The sequence below is a fragment of the Nerophis lumbriciformis genome, linkage group LG22 (assembly GCF_033978685.3).
Source record: "Nerophis lumbriciformis linkage group LG22, RoL_Nlum_v2.1, whole genome shotgun sequence".
NCBI lineage: Eukaryota > Metazoa > Chordata > Actinopteri > Syngnathiformes > Syngnathidae > Nerophis > Nerophis lumbriciformis.
In genome coordinates, this window is record NC_084569.2 from 40,459,959 (window position 1) to 40,480,563 (window position 20,605).

General features: G+C 35.7%; 1 protein-coding gene across 1 annotated transcript in view; it reads left to right on the forward strand.

Moving 5' to 3' along the window:
- ntn1b (netrin 1b) overlaps window positions 1-20,605 on the forward strand; it is a 206,059-nt gene that overhangs the window by 133,308 nt on the left and 52,146 nt on the right. The window contains exons 4-5 of the mRNA XM_061973861.2: window positions 2,916-3,065; window positions 14,159-14,212. Coding sequence (XP_061829845.2) covers window positions 2,916-3,065; window positions 14,159-14,212 — 204 coding nt within the window. The remainder of the gene's footprint in view (window positions 1-2,915; window positions 3,066-14,158; window positions 14,213-20,605) is intronic.

Consider the following 20,605-nt stretch of genomic DNA (forward strand, 5'->3'; position numbering starts at 1 on the left):
GGGAAAAGTCAATCCGAAGCGCGTCACAAAAGTCTGCTTAAAGACGTGCTGCAGCAGGCACACGAGAAGGCAGAAATAGTGAAATGCTAATAGGAATCAAGTTTCTCCTCTCCTACGGTCATTACTTTTTGATATCAAAATAAAACACAAAGCAGGTTGACTAATGAAGATGAAGTCTAATAAACAAGCTTTGTTCTTCTCTTGGTTCAGTACAACAGTTTGGCCAACAAAAATAAAAAGGAGTGACACCTCTCGCATCGAATACACAATCCTGACAGCCTGCGTTCAATTCGATGAGATGACAAAACCTTTTAGCTAGTATTGATGTTATTTGAACACTGATACAATTTGCAGTCAAATAAAGGAGGAGTGAACATTCCAGTAAACAAAGTAAATACTTTATAAACAAGTTGTGACAACATTCACGACACCTTCTGCGTGTTTCCTCACTTCGTTAAGTCTCAGTCACAGCAGCTGATGGACGCCGTATTGAGAAAATAAAAGCAACATCAAATAGATTTCTCCTTCGCTGTATACTTTATGTGTGGGGACAATATTGTCCACACCTGTCTCCATCCAAACACAGCAGTGCGCTCTTAAACGAACAGTGTTTGCCAAGAAGCTTCGCATGGGAAAAGTCAATCCGAAGCGCGTCACAAAAGTCTGCTTAAAGACGTGCTGCAGCAGGCACACGAGAAGGCAGAAATAGTGAAATGCTAATAGGAATCAAGTTTCTCCTCGCCTACGGTCATTACTTTTTGATATCAAAATAAAACACAAAGCAGGTTGACTAATGAAGATGAAGTCTAATAAACAAGCTTTGTTCTTCTCTTGGTTCAGTACAACAGTTTGGCCAACCAAAATAAAGAGGAGTGACACCTCTCGCATCGAATACACAATCCTGACAGCCTGCGTTCAATTCGATGAGATGACAAAACCTTTTAGCTAGTATTGATGTTATTTGAACACTGATACAGTTTGCAGTCAAATAAAGGAGGAGTGAACATTCCAGTAAACAAAGTAAATACTTTATAAACAAGTTGTGACAACATTCACGACACCTTCTGCGTGTTTCCTCACTTCGTTAAGTCTCAGTCACAGCAGCTGATGGACGCCGTATTGAGAAAATAAAAGCAACATCAAATAGATTTCTCCTTCGCTGTATACTTTATGTGTGGGGACAATATTGTCCACACCTGTCTCCATCCAAACACAGCAGTGCGCTCTTAAACGAACAGTGTTTGCCAAGAAGCTTCGCATGGGAAAAGTCAATCCGAAGCGCGTCACAAAAGTCTGCGTAAAGACGTGCTGCAGCAGGCACACGAGAAGGCAGAAATAGTGAAATGCTAATAGGAATCAAGTTTCTCCTCGCCTACGGTCATTACTTTTTGATATCAAAATAAAACACAAAGCAGGTTGACTAATGAAGATGAAGTCTAATAAACAAGCTTTGTTCTTCTCTTGGTTCAGTACAACAGTTTGGCCAACCAAAATAAAGAGGAGTGACACCTCTCGCATCGAATACACAATCCTGACAGCCTGCGTTCAATTCGATGAGATGACAAAACCTTTTAGCTAGTATTGATGTTATTTGAACACTGATACAGTTTGCAGTCAAATAAAGGAGGAGTGAACATTCCAGTAAACAAAGTAAATACTTTATAAACAAGTTGTGACAACATTCACGACACCTTCTGCGTGTTTCCTCACTTCGTTAAGTCTCAGTCACAGCAGCTGATGGACGCCGTATTGAGAAAATAAAAGCAACATCAAATAGATGTCTCCTTCGCTGTATACTTTATGTGTGGGGACAATATTGTCCACACCTGTCTCCATCCAAACACAGCAGTGCGCTCTTAAACGAACAGTGTTTGCCAAGAAGCTTCGCATGGGAAAAGTCAATCCGAAGCGCGTCACAAAAGTCTGCTTAAAGACGTGCTGCAGCAGGCCCACGAGAAGGCAGAAATAGTGAAATGCTAATAGGAATCAAGTTTCTCCTCGCCTACGGTCATTACTTTTTGATATCAAAATAAAACACAAAGCAGGTTGACTAATGAAGATGAAGTCTAATAAACAAGCTTTGTTCTTCTCTTGGTTCAGTACAACAGTTTGGCCAACCAAAATAAAGAGGAGTGACACCTCTCGCATCGAATACACAATCCTGACAGCCTGCGTTCAATTCGATGAGATGACAAAACCTTTTAGCTAGTATTGATGTTATTTGAACACTGATACAGTTTGCAGTCAAATAAAGGAGGAGTGAACATTCCAGTAAACAAAGTAAATACTTTATAAACAAGTTGTGACAACATTCACGACACCTTCTGCGTGTTTCCTCACTTCGTTAAGTCTCAGTCACAGCAGCTGATGGACGCCGTATTGAGAAAATAAAAGCAACATCAAATGGATTTCTCCTTCGCTGTATACTTTATGTGTGGGGACAATATTGTCCACACCTGTCTCCATCCAAACACAGCAGTGCGCTCTTAAACGAACAGTGTTTGCCAAGAAGCTTCGCATGGGAAAAGTCAATCCGAAGCGCGTCACAAAAGTCTGCTTAAAGACGTGCTGCAGCAGGCACACGAGAAGGCAGAAATAGTGAAATGCTAATAGGAATCAAGTTTCTCCTCTCCTACGGTCATTAAGGGTGTGGGGAAGCCGGGTAATAATGCGGTCTGTACGCTGGTGCGAGGCCCACTTCCTCATCTGTGATGTTACGGAAGGAAACGCCAGCCAACTCGAAAAGAGGCACTGATTCCTCACCCGGTCTGAGTGCTAAGATTACGTTTAATGTATGGAACATGTACAGTCAGCAGCTCGGAGACATGCGCTAGCAATTTGGAAGGTGATATTTGTGTAATAACGTCTGTTTCAAGTCCACCCGCTGACCGTCGGCCTTCTCTCATGTGCTTCAGCGTGCGACTGCCACCCGGTCGGAGCCGCGGGGAAGACGTGCAACCAGACCACGGGTCAGTGCCCCTGCAAGGACGGAGTGGCGGGCATCACCTGTAACCGCTGTGCCAAGGGCTACCAGCAGAGTCGCTCCCCCATCGCCCCCTGCATCAGTAAGTCTGAGTGGAACTATGTCCTCGCATGCCAGGACCTATGTGACAATGTAGTGACGACTTGAATAATATATAAAATATAAGGCGCCTTTCTGGCCACTCAAAACGATTAAATCAATTGGATAAAAACAACAAAGGTGGATAAGATTTACAGTGAATAAGCAGTCAGGAATAGATGTGTTTAGAGTCTTGATTTAAAGAGGGATATTGAGTCTACAGTGTTTCCCACAGGACAGGCATCTATTTGTGGTGGTGTGGTCGGGTGGCGGGGGGTGACGGCGGCAGCGGCGACGACCAAGAAGAACGCGGAGTTGGAATATAAGTACAACACTTTATGTACATATTTAGCTCATTAAAATTACTGACTGGAAGGCGAGAAACACTTTATTTCAACAGACTCTGGCGCCGTACCTGTCGTCAAAACTCCAAAGACCGACTGCACAGTTGCACAGTTGCGCTAACAAAATATGAGTCTCAGAAAGCTGGCGTGCACAAGCTAGCAAGCTACGGAGTTTGCCGCCAATGTATTTCTTGTAAAGTGTATACAAAGGAGTACAGAAGCTGGACAAATAATATGCCAAATACCAACCACTTTCATGTGGTATTGGACAGAAAGGAGGACTTTTTTTCTCCTCTATTCGAAAATGCGGACGTTATTAGCACCACTGTCTGATTCCTATCAATGCAAGTCATCAGAATCAGGTAATACACCAACTTATATTCTTGTCTTCATGAAAGAAAGGAATCTATATGTGTTAAACATGCTTGTATTATCTTTAAACACCTTTAACTTGTTAACAATATTAACTATATGTGTTAAACATGCTTGTATTATCTTTAAACACCTTTAACTTGTTAGCAATATTAACTATATGTGTTAAACATGCTTGCATTATCTTTAAACACCTTTAACTTGTTAACAATATTAACTATATGTATTAAACATACTTGTATTATCATTAAACACCTTTAATTTATTAACAATATTAACTATATGTGTTAAACATGCTTGCATTATCATTAAACACCTTTAACTTGTTAACAAAAACATATATTTCATAAATAAGTAAATATAAATGATATATATGAATGAGGTAGATCCCCACGACTTGATCAATTGAAAAGTAGCTCGCCTGCAGAAAAAGTGTGAGCACCCCTGAGTTACACCCATCTGAACAGGTCAGCCACCTGTTTAAAGCCCGATCACAGTTGAAATCTTGAAATGAAGGGCCTTTAATGGCCAAAACATTAACCTGGACAACATTTTAACAGCTGGTTGGCTCAGATTTTATTATTTTCATTGCATTCACATGCTGCAGTGGACAGTGGACAATTTAGCTTCATTATTAATGCAGTATCTGAAGCACCGTCTCCACGTGTGTTTATTGACAACAGGGTTATAACCTGGACACGTTAGCTTGTCGGTATGAAAACAGGTGATTGTTATTACGTGCGTCTGCCCCGGACCCCGGCGGCAGCGGCGGTGTTAATGAAGCAGCGTCAGGCTGCTCACCGTCAGTGAAACGCTCGTGGAAATCGCGGATTAACGTTAAATATATGACGAGCCGCGTGCGATGCAGCTATAACCTATATTACCCTCGTATTTTGATCCCGTCCGTCCGTCCGTCTTCGTCTTCGTCTTCTTTGTCTTCTTCGTCTTCTTCGTCTTCGTCTTCTTCTTCTGGCCCACCTGGTGAATTAAGTGCTATTGGCGGAGTTACAATGCATAGTAGGCTACCGCCACCGACTGCACCGGAGTTGTAACTACAAGCAACATTCACAGACAGTCCCATTGCTTTTATGAGCGGTCGAGCGAGTCAAAAGCCGAAAAATCCATTTGTGGCGAACGTAATTCTTTCGTGGCGGGCCGCCACAAATAAATGAATGTGTGGGAAACACTGATATATATATATATATAGCCCCTGCCTGGAAAGATAATAATATATATATGTATATGTATATATGTATATATATATATATACAGGTAAAAGCCAGTAAATTAGAATATTTTGAAAAACTTGATTTATTTCAGTAATTGCATTCAAAAGGTGTAACTTGTACATTATATTTATTCATTGCACACAGACTGATGCATTCAAATGTTTATTTCATTTAATTTTGATGATTTGAAGTGGCAACAAATGAAAATCCAAAATTCCGTGTGTCACAAAATTAGAATATTACTTAAGGCTAATACAAAAAAGGGATTTTTAGAAATGTTGGCCAACTGAAAAGTATGAAAATGAAAAATATGAGCATGTACAATACTCAATACTTGGTTGGAGCTCCTTTTGCCTCAATTACTGCGTTAATGCGGCGTGGCATGGAGTCGATGAGTTTCTGGCACTGCTCAGGTGTTATGAGAGCCCAGGTTGCTCTGATAGTGGCCTTCAACTCTTCTGCGTTTTTGGGTCTGGCATTCTGCATCTTCCTTTTCACAATACCCCACAGATTTTCTATGGGGCTAAGGTCAGGGGAGTTGGCGGGCCAATTTAGAACAGAAATACCATGGTCCGTAAACCAGGCACGGGTAGATTTTGCGCTGTGTGCAGGCGCCAAGTCCTGTTGGAACTTGAAATCTCCATCTCCATAGAGCAGGTCAGCAGCAGGAAGCATGAAGTGCTCTAAAACTTGCTGGTAGACGGCTGCGTTGACCCTGGATCTCAGGAAACAGAGTGGACCGATACCAGCAGATGACATGGCACCCCAAACCATCACCCAACCATGCAAATTTTGCATTTCCTTTGGAAATCGAGGTCCCAGAGTCTGGAGGAAGACAGGAGAGGCACAGGATCCACGTTGCCTGAAGTCTAGTGTAAAGTTTCCACCATCAGTGATGGTTTGGGGTGCCATGTCATCTGCTGGTGTCGGTCCACTCTGTTACCTGAGATCCAGGGTCAACGCAGCCGTCTACCAGCAAGTTTTAGAGCACTTCATGCTTCCTGCTGCTGACCTGCTCTATGGAGATGGAGATTTCAAGTTCCAACAGGACTTGGCGCCTGCACACAGCGCAAAATCTACCCGTGCCTGGTTTACGGACCATGGTATTTCTGTTCTAAATTGGCCCGCCAACTCCCCTGACCTTAGCCCCATAGAAAATCTGTGGGGTATTGTGAAAAGGAAGATGCAGAATGCCAGACCCAAAAACGCAGAAGAGTTGAAGGCCACTATCAGAGCAACCTGGGCTCTCATAACACCTGAGCAGTGCCAGAAACTCATCGACTCCATGCCACGCCGCATTAACGCAGTAATTGAGGCAAAAGGAGCTCCAACCAAGTATTGAGTATTGTACATGCTCATATTTTTCATTTTCATACTTTTCAGTTGGCCAACATTTCTAAAAATCCCTTTTTTGTATTAGCCTTAAGTAATATTCTAATTTTGTGACACACGGAATTTTGGATTTTCATTTGTTGCCACTTCAAATCATCAAAATTAAATGAAATAAACATTTGAATGCATCAGTCTGTGTGCAATGAATAAATATAATGTACAAGTTACACCTTTTGAATGCAATTACTGAAATAAATCAAGTTTTTCAAAATATTCTAATTTACTGGCTTTTACCTGTGTATATATATGTATACATATATATATATATATGTAATAATATATATATATATATATATATATATATATATATATATATATAGCTAGAATTCACTGAAAGTCAAGTATTTCTTATATATATATATCTTAACCACGCCCCCGCCCCACCCCCGACCACGCCCCCACCCCCCCACCTCCCGAAATCGGAGGTCTCAAGGTGGGCAAGTATGGGTTATGGATAGCTTTGAAAGTGAGGAGAATTATTTCAAATTGGATACGGTGTTTGTTGGGTAGCCAATGGAGTTCTTGACATGAAGCCACAGACAACTGCTCTCTTATTCAAGAGATTTGTCCACAACACGGTGCGGCAATAAAAAAAAGCAGACAAAAGGCTCATCAATTGTCTACCTTTCAATCGGGGTTCAATTAAAGATCAGTCTCCTTTACATATTTTAGAAAACCACCCCCTACTTCAATCCCATTGTTAATTTCCCTTGATTTTTGCATAGCAAAGTTTCTCTAGTTCAATGCAGCCACGACAAAGAACTCGATTAAAAACCAAGAATTCCTTGATTCCTCGTTTGAGCTTTGACATCTGCGCTCCATCAAGCTGAGAAGACAGGACAACACTGTTAGGCCATGTTGTTTTTAGATCATGTTCCATTATTCGCGTTGGAAAACACCCTGACTAAACAACATGTTAGCGCTCACCTAACGTGGCCTTATGAGCCTTCTGCGTGGTTAACAGTCTCACCATAAATCCACACATCGCTTCCAAAGGAATGATGGCTGATATATTTATTGGCGGTATCTGCTGGCTGCAGAGTCCAGACCCTGACTAATAAACACCAGCGTCACACAGAGACAGAAATTGCTGGGTTTTTTTCATCGAAAAGCTCTCCTTATCGGGCTGGTATTAGGAAGATAACAGTTCTATCTTTAGAGCCGACAGGAGGGAACGAGTAGAAGATGAGGTTTTTGTTACCTCACACTGTATGAAGGTATCTATTGGTAGTGATATGATTGAGTGATAACTAGGGTTACAAAGGGGTGGAAAGTTTCCGGTAAAATTCCGGAAACTTTCCGGAAATTTACCACGGGAAGTTAAGCTCGGGAAGTTTGGAAATTTTGACCATTTTTTGATTATTCAAAGTTGGACACCGTCCATCTTATTCTGCAGAATAAGATGAGAAGCAATGTTCCCTCTAATTGTTCATGTGTGTGAGCAAAGGCAAAAACTCTGTAACAAGTCCCCACCTCATCGCAGGGCCAGACAACATTCTCTTATTATTACAGGTAAAAGCCAGTAAATTAGAATATTTTGAAAAACTTGATTTATTTCAGTAATTGCATTCAAAAGGTGTAACTTGTACATTATATTTATTCATTGCACACAGACTGATGCATTCAAATGTTTATTTCATTTAATTTTGATGATTTGAAGTGGCAACAAATGAAAATCCAAAATTCCATGTGTCACAAAATTAGAATATTACTTAAGGCTAATACAAAAAAGGGATTTTTAGAAATGTTGGCCAACTGAAAAGTATGAAAATGAAAAATATGAGCATGTACAATACTCAATACTTGGTTGGAGCTCCTTTTGCCTCAATTACTGCGTTAATGCGGCGTGGCATGGAGTCGATGAGTTTCTGGCACTGCTCAGGTGTTATGAGAGCCCAGGTTGCTCTGATAGTGGCCTTCAACTCTTCTGCGTTTTTGGGTCTGGCATTCTGCATCTTCCTTTTCACAATACCCCACAGATTTTCTATGGGGCTAAGGTCAGGGGAGTTGGCGGGCCAATTTAGAACAGAAATACCATGGTCCGTAAACCAGGCACGGGTAGATTTTGCGCTGTGTGCAGGCGCCAAGTCCTGTTGGAACTTGAAATCTCCATCTCCATAGAGCAGGTCAGCAGCAGGAAACATGAAGTGCTCTAAAACTTGCTGGTAGACGGCTGCGTTGACCCTGGATCTCAGGAAACAGAGTGGGCCGACACCAGCAGATGACATGGCACCCCAAACCATCACTGATGGTGGAAACTTTACACTAGACTTCAGGCAACGTGGATCCTGTGCCTCTCCTGTCTTCCTCCAGACTCTGGGACCTCGATTTCCAAAGGAAATGCAAAATTTGCATGGTTGGGTGATGGTTTGGGGTGCCATGTCATCTGCTGGTGTCGGTCCACTCTGTTTCCTGAGATCCAGGGTCAACGCAGCCGTCTACCAGCAAGTTTTAGAGCACTTCATGCTTCCTGCTGCTGACCTGCTCTATGGAGATGGAGATTTCAAGTTATAAATATATATATATAAATATAATTATTATTTTTAATATATATAAAAAATATTCTAATTTACTGGCTTTTACCTGTATAATCAAATGACAGCAGTTATTTCTATGAGGTTATTTTCTAATATTAGTGTTTAGGCCCACTTACAATGACAATAACAACAAATATTGTTTTCCATGAACTGTGTACTTGTATTGTTTGTCTGGGTGGAGGTCCTGCTTTGGAAATAATTTGTACCCCTTTCAGACATTGCATTTAGTTCCCATTAAAACATTCACATGTTGCACAATGAGATGTAAGCAGGGGATCATGTGTACATTCCTGCAACTTCCTGTTTGTAAAAAAATATATTTGTATTAGTATTTATTTAATATACTAACAGCATTTCATGATTAATATTTATAAATTAAGATTCCTAATAAATGACACTAGAATAAGCACACATTTGTTGGTAAATCATAGTGTAACGACCTGGAATGACACTTTATGTGTGGTGTTGGAGTTGTCCGACTTTTTGTGTGGCTGTAAACGCATCACTGGCTAAGTGCCACATGTGCATGTGTTGGCGCAAGTAAGAAAGAGCGAGCGGCTGCTGTTGATATAACAAAGTTGCTTTTGGTCTGGTTTGTACTTCAGAAAATGACCAGTTTTGCTAGATATAATTTTTTTTACTAATGTTTTGGTGATGTGTTTATGGCCGACAATAAAGAGTTTTACTCAGTAAAGTGTTCGATGGAATTCATGTCCTCAAAGCGTCTCGACAGACGTTACAATATTTGAACAATGATGACGAAAACTGTTTTCTCTGTCGTGTCGAAAATTGTTATGCGCTTATTTTTTTATTTGATATTGTGCGTGGCATAGATTTGCCGTGCGCAGAGGACGCTTGAGCAGTGCGCAATTGCACAGGCGCGCACCTTAGAGGGAACGTTGATGAGAAGCTTGTAAAACACTAATGCAATGCCACACACAGATATAAATAGTCAGTAAACAATTGGAGTAGTCTTTAAAAATATTTTACTGATGGACGGCAACCCAAAATTTTGAAAGAGCCATAATGGACCAAAAATACAAAAAAAAATCGGTCTGGAGCCACAAAAAATTAAAAGCCATATTACATACAGATAGTGTGTCATGAGATATAAATTGAATTAAGAGGACTTAAAGGAAACTAAATGACCTCAAATATAGCTACAAATGAGGCATTATGATGCAATATGTACATATAGCTAGCCTAAATAGCATGTTAGCATCGATTAGCTTGCAGTGATCAAATATGTCTGATTAGCACTCCAACAAGTAAATAACATCAACAAAACTCACCTTTCATGCACATCCTTAAAAGTTTGGTGGACAAAATGAGACAGAAAAAGAAGTGGCATAAAACACGTCCTAGAAAGTTGTACATGTAAACAAACTACGGTGAGTTCAAGGACCGCCAAAATTAGTAGGACAAAACGGCGCTCGCCAAATACTCGAATCAGTGAAGCATGTTTAATATAAACAGTGTGCTTTATAACAATTAGGGAGGTTTGTGACATGTTTGTCCTCCTACAGAAACCATATTAAAACAAAAAATAGATAGTTTTCCCCTCATCTTTTTCCATTTTTCATACATTTCTGAAAAAGCTCCAGAGAGCCACTAGGGCGGCGCTAAAGAGCCGCATTTTGTACCAATTGTAATCTTTTAATGCTAGACATAGGGAGACCCGAAAATAATACGTTACAGTAGTCGAGACGAGACGTAACGAACGCATGAATAATGATCTCAGCGTCGCTAGTGGATAAAATAGAACGAATTTTAGCGATATTACGGAGATGAAAGAAGGCCGTTTTAGTAACACTCTTAATGTGTGACTCAAAGGAGAGAGTTGGGTCGAAGATAATACCCAGATTCTTTACTGATTCGCCTTGTGTAATTGTTTGGTTGTCAAATGTTAAGGTGGTATTATTAAATAAATGTCGGTGTTTAGCAGGACCGATAATCAGCCTTTCCGTTTTCTTGGCGTTGAGTTGCAAGAAGTTAGCGGACATCCATTGTTTAATTTCATTAAGACACGCCTCCAGCTGACTACAATCCGGCGTGTTGGTCAGCTTTAGGGGCATGTAGAGTTGGCTGTCATCAGCATAACAATGAAAGCTAACACCGTATTTGCGAATGATGTCGCCTAGCGGCAGCATGTAAATACTAAAGAGTGCAGGGCCAAGAACCGAACCCTGAGGAACTCCGCACGTTACCTTAACATAGTCCGAGGTCACATTATTATGGGAGACGCATTGCATCCTGTCAGTAAGATAAGAGTTAAACCACGACAAAGCTAAGTCTGACATACCAATACGTGTTTTGATACGCTCTAATAAAATATTATGATCGACGGTATCGAAAGCAGCGCTAAGATGAAGAAGCAGCAACATAGATGACGCATCAGAATCCATCGTTAGCAGTAGATCATTAGTCATTTTTGCGAGGGCTGTCTCCGTAGAGTGATTTGCCCTGAAACCGGATTGAAAAGGTTCACAGAGATTGTTAGACACTAAGTGTTCATTTAGCTGCTGTGTGACAATTTTTTCGAGGATTTTCGAAATAAAGGGAAGGTGGGACACCGGTCGGTAGTTTACCATGAGGTCAGGATCAAGGTTAGGTCTTTTGAGCAGAGGATGAATAACCGCTTTCTTGAATGCTAGTGGAACAGTGCCAGAGGAAAGTGATAAGTTTATAATATTTAGCACTGATGGACCTAATAATACAAAAAGCTCCTTGATAAGTTTCCCAGGAAGTGGGTCAAGTAAACATGTTGTTTGTTTTATCCCACTTACACGCTGTAATAGTTCCTCTAATGTTATTTCATCAAAAAGAGAGAGACTATTTTGTATTGCAGTATCCGTCGTAGATACAGTTGTAGCTACGACTAAATCAAACTATAACATACATTTTTATATGGCAACAGAATGGCTAGCAGAAGGAAACTACACGTTTTGATTTAGTATTTGCTAGTTGAACTTTACAGATCACAAAAAAAAGGTCAATTCGGATCGCTAAAGTTGTTAGCATAAATGAATGAGATTTAACATAGAGAAAATTAGCATCACGGCTAACGGAGAAATATTTTCGGTTCATTAAGAGACTGTGGTGGTACATAAACCTAGCTAGCTAGAGATATTGACCCCAAAATCATTGAACAAGTACAGGAACAGCTCGCTAGCTTGAGTGTAAGTCTGCACGGAGTAGTCTACAGTCGTACAGTAACAAGCAATATTACACTTAAATACCATAGATCAAATATATTTACCCCAGTAATATCATCAACGCTTACCTGACTGGATGAAGTCCATGTACTAGTGTGGCCTCAATAGCCCTGCTGTAGTGTGTAGCATGCTGGGAATGATCTGGGCATGTGATGGAGGAATGCACAGTGAAGCAGTGTTTCCCACACATTCATTTATTTGTGGCGGCCCGCCACAAAAGAATTACGTCCGCCACAAATGGATTTTTCGGCTTTTGACTCGCTCGACCGCTCATAAAAGCAATGGGACTCTGTCTGTGAATGTTGCTTGTAGTTACAACTCCGGTGCAGTAGGTGGCGGTAACTCCGCCAAATACGAGGGTAATATAGGTTATAGCTGCATCGCTCGCGGCTCCTCATATATTTAACGTTAATCCGCGATTTCACCGAGCGTTTCACTGACGGTGAGCAGCCTGATGCTGCTTCATTAACACCGCCGCTGTTTGACTCGGGGGCCGGGGCAGACGCACGTAGTAACAGTCACGTGTTACCATACCGACGAGCTAACGTGTCCAGATTATAACCCTGTTGTCAATAAACACACGTGGAGACGGTGCTTCAGATACTGCTTTAATACTGAAGATAATTGTCCACTGTCCACTGCAGCATGTGAATGCAATGAAAAGAATAAAATCAGCTGTTAAAATGTTGTCCAGGTTAATGTTTTGGCCATTAAAGGCCCTTCATTTCAAGATTTCAACTGTGATCGGGCTTTAAACAGGTGGCTGACCTGTTCAGATGGGTGTAACTGCTACTGGTCAAATAATGTGAAATAGCATTTAATTTTACATGTATGCAATGCCATTTAAATGTAATTATAGATAATAATAATAATAATAAATACTGTGTAGTGTTGTAAATAGTCAACGGGAAGGATTCTAGTAAGATATAAGCCATGAGCACTACACAGCCAGAAAAAAACCTAGGCAGGACAAGTAAAAATATTGGGGCAAGTAGATTTGAGAAGTCGGGCAAGTAGAAAAAAAGCTTAACGTTGAACCCTGCATGTGTTGAGCTGCTGCCGCTTAAGGTTAGACGGCACTGTACATAGAGCGCTTCTGCTCGTTAGTAATACATTCTAATGTTGGATGTTCACTCCTTCACACAGATGAGTATTGAAAAATATTTTCAACAGCCGAAAAGGGCTGGACTTGGAGAGGAGGTAGGCCTACAGTCCGGACCACAGGTGCGACCTGTTCAGCAGCAGCAGGAGGAGGTTGACTGACTGTGGCAGGACACCTCTGCCTCTGTTTCACTTCATGTTGCTGGTAAATAATATGGTTGTAGTAGTAGGCTAAAGTTAAATTATTTAGTATTCACTAATTAAAGGGGCAGAGCTTTTAGCTTTTATATTTTATAAGATATATTTTTGTAAGAACCACAATTAATAAATATATTTCAGTGAATCACTAATTGTTCAAATCTGTATATAAATATGTACATAAAATGTTGTAATTATATTGCAACTCCGCGTTCTTCTTGGTCATCGCCGCTGCCGCCGCCACCCCCCGACCACACCACCACAAATAGATGCCTGTCCTGTGGGAAACACTGGTGAAGGGTTGAAATTCAACTAAATGTGCATTAAATCAGGTTGTTTTAGCTAATAATCATGCTGCAAGATCTAGCATGTTGCATTCAATGTTTATTCCCATCAATTCCCATGCAAAGTTTCCAACTTTGAATATTCCCGGAATTTTGCAACCCTAGTAGTGATATGATCGAGCGATAACTCCATCTTTGACTTGGCGTCGCGCTCGTACAACATACCGCAATCAAGAGAGAGCGCTACACCACTCTTCTCATAACAGATGTTTAAGCATCAGCTTTCATTAGCGTCACGTCACATTCCATCCTGTCCTTCCTCCTCCCAGGTATGTTACACATCAACCCAGACCTAAGTTACAAAACACATGTTGCTATCATTTCTTCAATGATCATTCATGTCTCTTTTCCTGTCTTCCCCGCAGAGATTCCAGTGGCGTCTCCGACGGCCACTTACAGCAGCTACGACGAGACATCGGGTCAGTAACCAGCATTCAGCTCATATCTGTGTTTGTGCAAGGGCTGGGCCTGCAAACAAGGAAGACCATTTGAGTCTTCCCATTTTTTTTCTAGAGATGCGCCGATTGATCGGCCGCTGATCTGTATCGGCCGATTTTTGTGAAAAAGTATGCGGTCGCCATTGTAAGGAGGTTCATTTGTGTCTTTATTACGAGGGCTCGTTTTTGACACTGAATTTATGTAACTGATTTTTTTTTGCGTTTTAATTTTGTGAACTGAATTTCTTCACATCAAATTATGCTGATAATTTGATTGAAAAGAACATGTGTTTTAAAGTCAATTTTTTTACACTCAATTTCTTATAGTCAATTTTTATAGACTGAATTGTTGAACACTGAACTTGTATACACTGTTTTTTTACACTGAATTTATTTTACACAGAATTTTTTTGACATTGAATTTTTATTAAAAAAATTTAAACCGATTTTTTTTTTTTTTTTTGCACACATCTTTTATCTAATCTCAGGTAGTTTTTCTTGGCTGAATTGTTATACACCAAATCTTTATACACTGTTTTTTATGCAGAATGTATTTTACACTGAATTTTTTCTTACACTTAATTTTTCAGCACTGAATTTTTTTAATACTTTTTATACTCACTTAAAAATTTTATATAGTCAATTTTTATAGACTGAATTCTTATACGTTGAATTTTTATACACTTTTTTTTTTTGCAAATAATTTTTTTTACCCTCAATTTCTGACAGTCAATTTTTATAGACTGAATTGCTATATACTGTTTTTTTTACACTGAATTTATTTTACACTGAATTTTTTTGACACTGAATTTTTATTATTATTTTTTTTTTTAAACCGATTTTTTTTTTTTTTTACACAAAAGTTTTTACACTACATTTTTTATACAGGACTAAACATTCAATGTAAAAAAAAATTCAGTGTATAAACATACAGTGTAAAAAAAAATTCAGTGTAAAAAAAATCAGTTTAAAAAAAGACGTATAAAAATTGAGTTAAAAAAAAATTCAGTGTAAATTAAATTCTGCGTAAAAAAAACAGTGTATAAAGATTTAGTGTATAACAATTCAGCCAATACAAATTGACTGTATAAAAAATGTAGTGTAAAAACTTTTGTGTAAAAAAAAAAAATTATAAAAATTCAGTGTCAAAAAAATTCAGTGTAAAATAAATTCAGTGTCAAAAAAACAGTATATAGCAATTCAGTCTATAAAAATTGACTGTCAGAAATTGAGGGTAAAAAAAATTATTTGTAAAAAAAAAAAGTGTATAAAAATTCAACGTATAAGAATTCAGTCTATAAAAATTGACTGTATGAAAATTGTGTGATAAAAAGTGAGTATAAAAAGTATTAAAACAATTCAGTGCTGAAAAATTAAGTGTAAGAAAAAATTCAGTGTAAAATACATTCTGCATAAAAAACAGTGTATAAAGATTTGGTGTATAACAATTCAGCCAAGAAAAACTACCTGTATAAGAAATTTAGATAAAAGATGTGTGCAAAAAAAAAAAAAAAATCGGTTTAAATTTTTTTTATAAAAATTCAATGGCAAAAAAATTCAGTGTAAAATAAATTCAGTGTAAAAAAACAGTGTATACAAGTTCAGTGTACAACAATCCAGTCTATAAAAATTGACTGTATAAGAAATTGAGTGTAAAAAAAAGTTCAGAAAAAAAACAGTGTATAAAAATTCAACGTATAAGAATTCAGTCTATAGAAATTGACTGTATGAAAATTGTGTGATAAAAAGTGAGTATAAAAAGTATTTAAAAAATTCAGTGCTGAAAAATTAAGTGTAAGAAAAAATTCAGTGTAAAATACATTCTGCATAAAAAACAGTGTATAAAGATTTGGTGTATAACAATTCAGCCAAGAAAAACTACCTGTATAAAAAAATTTTGTATAAAAAATGTGTGCAAAAAAAAAATTGGTTTAAATTTTTTTTATAAAAATTTAATGGCAAAAAAATTCAGTGTAAAATAAATTCAGTGTAAAAAAACAGTGTATACAAGTTCAGTGTACAACAATTCAGTCTATAAAAATTAACTGCATAAAAAATTGAGTGTAAAAAAAAAGTTCAGAAAAAAAAACAGTGTATAAAAATTCAACGTATAAGAATTCAGTCTATAGAAATTGACTGTATGAAAATTGTGTGATAAAAAGTGAGTATAAAAAGTATTTAAAAAATTCAGTGCTGAAAAATTAAGTGTAAGAAAAAATTCAGTGTAAAATACATTCTGCATAAAAAACAGTGTATAAAGATTTGGTGTATAACAATTCAGCCAAGAAAAACTACCTGTATAAAAAAAATTTGTATAAAAAATGTGTGCAAAAAAAAAATTGGTTTAAATTTTTTTTATAAAAATTTAATGGCAAAAAAATTCAGTGTAAAATAAATTCAGTGTAAAAAAAACAGTGTATACAAGTTCAGTGTACAACAATTCAGTCTATAAAAATTGACTGTATAAGAAATTGAGTGTAAAAAAAAAGTTCAGAAAAAAAAACAGTGTATAAAAATTCAACGTATAAGAATTCAGTCTATAAAAATTGACTGTATGAAAATTGTGTGATAAAAAGTGAGTATAAAAAGTATTAAAACAATTCAGTGCTGAAAAATTAAGTGTAAGAAAAAATTCAGTGTAAAATACATTCTGCATAAAAAAAAGTGTATAAAGATTTGGTGTATAACAATTCAGCCAAGAAAAACTACCTGTATAAAAAAATTTTGTATAAAAAATGTGTGCAAAAAAAAAATTGGTTTAAATTTTTTTTATAAAAATTTAATGGCAAAAAAATTCAGTGTAAAATAAATTCAGTGTAAAAAAACAGTGTATACAAGTTCAGTGTACAACAATTCAGTCTATAAAAATTAACTGCATAAAAAATTGAGTGTAAAAAAAAAGTTCAGAAAAAAAAACAGTGTATAAAAATTCAACGTATAAGAATTCAGTCTATAGAAATTGACTGTATGAAAATTGTGTGATAAAAAGTGAGTATAAAAAGTATTTAAAAAATTCAGTGCTGAAAAATTAAGTGTAAGAAAACATTCAGTGTAAAATACATTCTGCATAAAAAACAGTGTATAAAGATTTGGTGTATAACAATTCAGCCAAGAAAAACTACCTGTATAAAAAAAATTTGTATAAAAAATGTGTGCAAAAAAAAAATTGGTTTAAATTTTTTTTATAAAAATTTAATGGCAAAAAAATTCAGTGTAAAATAAATTCAGTGTAAAAAAAACAGTGTATACAAGTTCAGTGTACAACAATTCAGTCTATAAAAATTGACTGTATAAGAAATTGAGTGTAAAAAAAAAGTTCAGAAAAAAAAACAGTGTATAAAAATTCAACGTATAAGAATTCAGTCTATAAAAATTGACTGTATGAAAATTGTGTGATAAAAAGTGAGTATAAAAAGTATTAAAACAATTCAGTGCTGAAAAATTAAGTGTAAGAAAAAATTCAGTGTAAAATACATTCTGCATAAAAAAAAGTGTATAAAGATTTGGTGTATAACAATTCAGCCAAGAAAAACTACCTGAGATTAGATAAAAGATGTGTGCAAAAAAAAACAGAACGGTTTTAATTTTTTTTTTACACAAAAGTTTTTACACTACATTTTTTATACAGGACTAAACATTCAATGTAAAAAAAAATTCAGTGTATAAACATACAGTGTAAAAAAAAATTCAGTGTAAAAAAAATCAGTTTAAAAAAAGACGTACAAAAATTGAGTTAAAAAAAATTCAGTGTAAATTCAATTCTGCGTAAAAAAAAACTGTGTATAAAGATTTAGTGTTTAACAATTCAGCCAATACAAATTGACTGTATAAAAAATGTAGTGTAAAAACTTTTGTGTAAAAAAAAAAAAAATCGGTTTAAAAAATATATATATATAAAAATTCAGTATAAAATAAATTCAGTGTGAAAAAAACAGTATATAACAATTCAGTCTATAAAAATTGACTGTCAGAAATTGAGGGTAAAAAAAATTATTTGTAAAAAAAAAAGTGTATAAAAATTCAACGTATAAGAATTCAGTCTATAAAAATTGACTGTATAAAAATTGTGTGATTAAAAAGTGAGTATAAAAAGTATTCAAAAAATTCAGTGCTGAAAAATTAAGTGTAAGAAAAAATTCAGTGTAAAATACATTCTGCATAAAAAACAGTGTATAAAGATTTGGTGTATAACAATTCAGCCAAGAAAAACTACCTGAGATTAGATAAAAGATGTGTGCAAAAAAAAAAAAAAATCGGTTTAAATTTTTTTTATAAAAATTCAATGGCAAAAAAATTCAGTGTAAAATAAATTCAGTGTAAAAAAACAGTGTATACAAGTTCAGTGTACAACAATCCAGTCTATAAAAATTGACTGTATAAGAAATTGAGTGTAAAAAAAAGTTCAGAAAAAAAACAGTGTAAAAAAATTCAACGTATAAGAATTCAGTCTATAAAAATTGACTGTATAAAAATTGTGTGATAAAAAGTGAGTATAAAAAGTATTAAAAAAATTCAGTGCTGAAAAATTAAGTGTAAGAAAAAATTCAGTGTAAAATACATTCTGCATAAAAAACAGTGTATAAAGATTTGGTGTATAACAATTCAGCCAAGAAAAACTACCTGAGATTAGATAAAAGATGTGTGCAAAAAAAAAAAAATCGGGTTAAATTTTTTAAATAAAAATTCAATGTCAAAAAAATTCAGTGTAAAATAAATTCTGTGTAAAAAAAACAGTGTATACAAGTTCAGTGTACAACAATTCAGTCTATAAAAATTGACTGTATAAGAAATTGAGTGTAAAAAAAAGTTCAGAAAAAAAAACAGTGTATAAAAATTCAACGTATAAGAATTCAGTCTATAGAAATTGACTGTATAAAAATTGTGTGATAAAAAGTGAGTATAAAAAGTATTAAAAAAATTCAGTGCTGAAAAATTAAGTGTAAGAAAACATTCAGTGTAAAATACATTCTGCATAAAAAGCAGTGTATAAAGATTTGGTGTATAACAATTCAGCCAAGAAAAACTACCTGTATAAAAAATGTTTGTATAAAAAATGTGTGCAAAAAAAAAAAAAAATCGGTTTAAATTTTTTTAAATAAAAATTCAATGTCAAAAAAATTCAGTGTAAAATAAATTCAGTGTAAAAAAAACAGTGTATACAAGTTCAGTGTACAACAATTCAGTCTATAAAAATTGACTGTATAAGAAATTGAGTGTAAAAAAAAGTTCAGAAAAAAAAATTCAACGTATAAGAATTCAGTCTATAGAAATTGACTGTATAAAAATTGTGCGATAAAAAGTGAGTATAAAAAGTATTAAAAAAATTCAGTGCTGAAAAATTAAGTGTAAGAAAAAATTCAGTGTAAAATACATTCTGCATAAAAAACAGTGTATAAAGATTTGGTGTATAACAATTCAGCCAAGAAAAACTACCTGTATAAAAAATTTAGATAAAAGATGTGTGCAAAAAAAAAAAAAAATCGGTTTAAATTTTTTTTATAAAAATTAAATGTCAAAAAAATTCAGTGTAAAAAAACAGTGTATACAAATTCAGTGTACAACAATTCAGTTCATAAAAATGGACTGTATAAGAAATTGAGTGTAAAAAAAAGTTCAGAAAAAAAAACAGTGTATAAAAATTCAACGTATAAGAATTCAGTCTATAGAAATTGACTGTATAAAAATTGTGTGATAAAAAGTGAGTATAACAAGTACTAAAAAAATTCAGTGCTGAAAAATTAAGTGTAAAAAAAAATTCAATGTAAAATAAATTCAGTGTAAAATACATTCAGTGTAAAAAAAAAACAGTGTATAAAAATTCAGTGTATAACAATTCAGTCTATAAAAATTGATTGTATAAAAAAATTGAGGGTAAAAAAAATTCAGTGTATAAAAATTCAGTGTATATCAATTCAGTCTATAAAAAGTTTGAAAAAAATATATAAAAATTGAGTGTAAAATAAATTCAGTGTATAAAAATATATATTTCATGTTCAAATTTAGAAACTTAATTTTTTTTGCAAATAATCATTAACTTAGAATTTAATGGCAGCAACACATTGCAAAAAAATGGTCACGGGCATTTTTACCACTGTGTTACATGGCCTTTCCTTTTAACAACAATTTTTGAAGCTTTTCATGTGGAATTCTTTCCCATTCTTAATTGATGTACATCTTAAGTTGTTCAACAGTCCAGGGTCTCTACGTTGTGGTATTTTACGCTTCATAATGCGCCACACATTTTCAATGGGAGACAGGTCTGGACTACAGGCAGGCCAGTCTAGTACCCGCACTCTTTTACTATGAAGCCACGTTGATGTAATACGTGGCTTGGTATTGTCTTGCTGAAATAAGCAGGGGCGTCCATGGTAACGT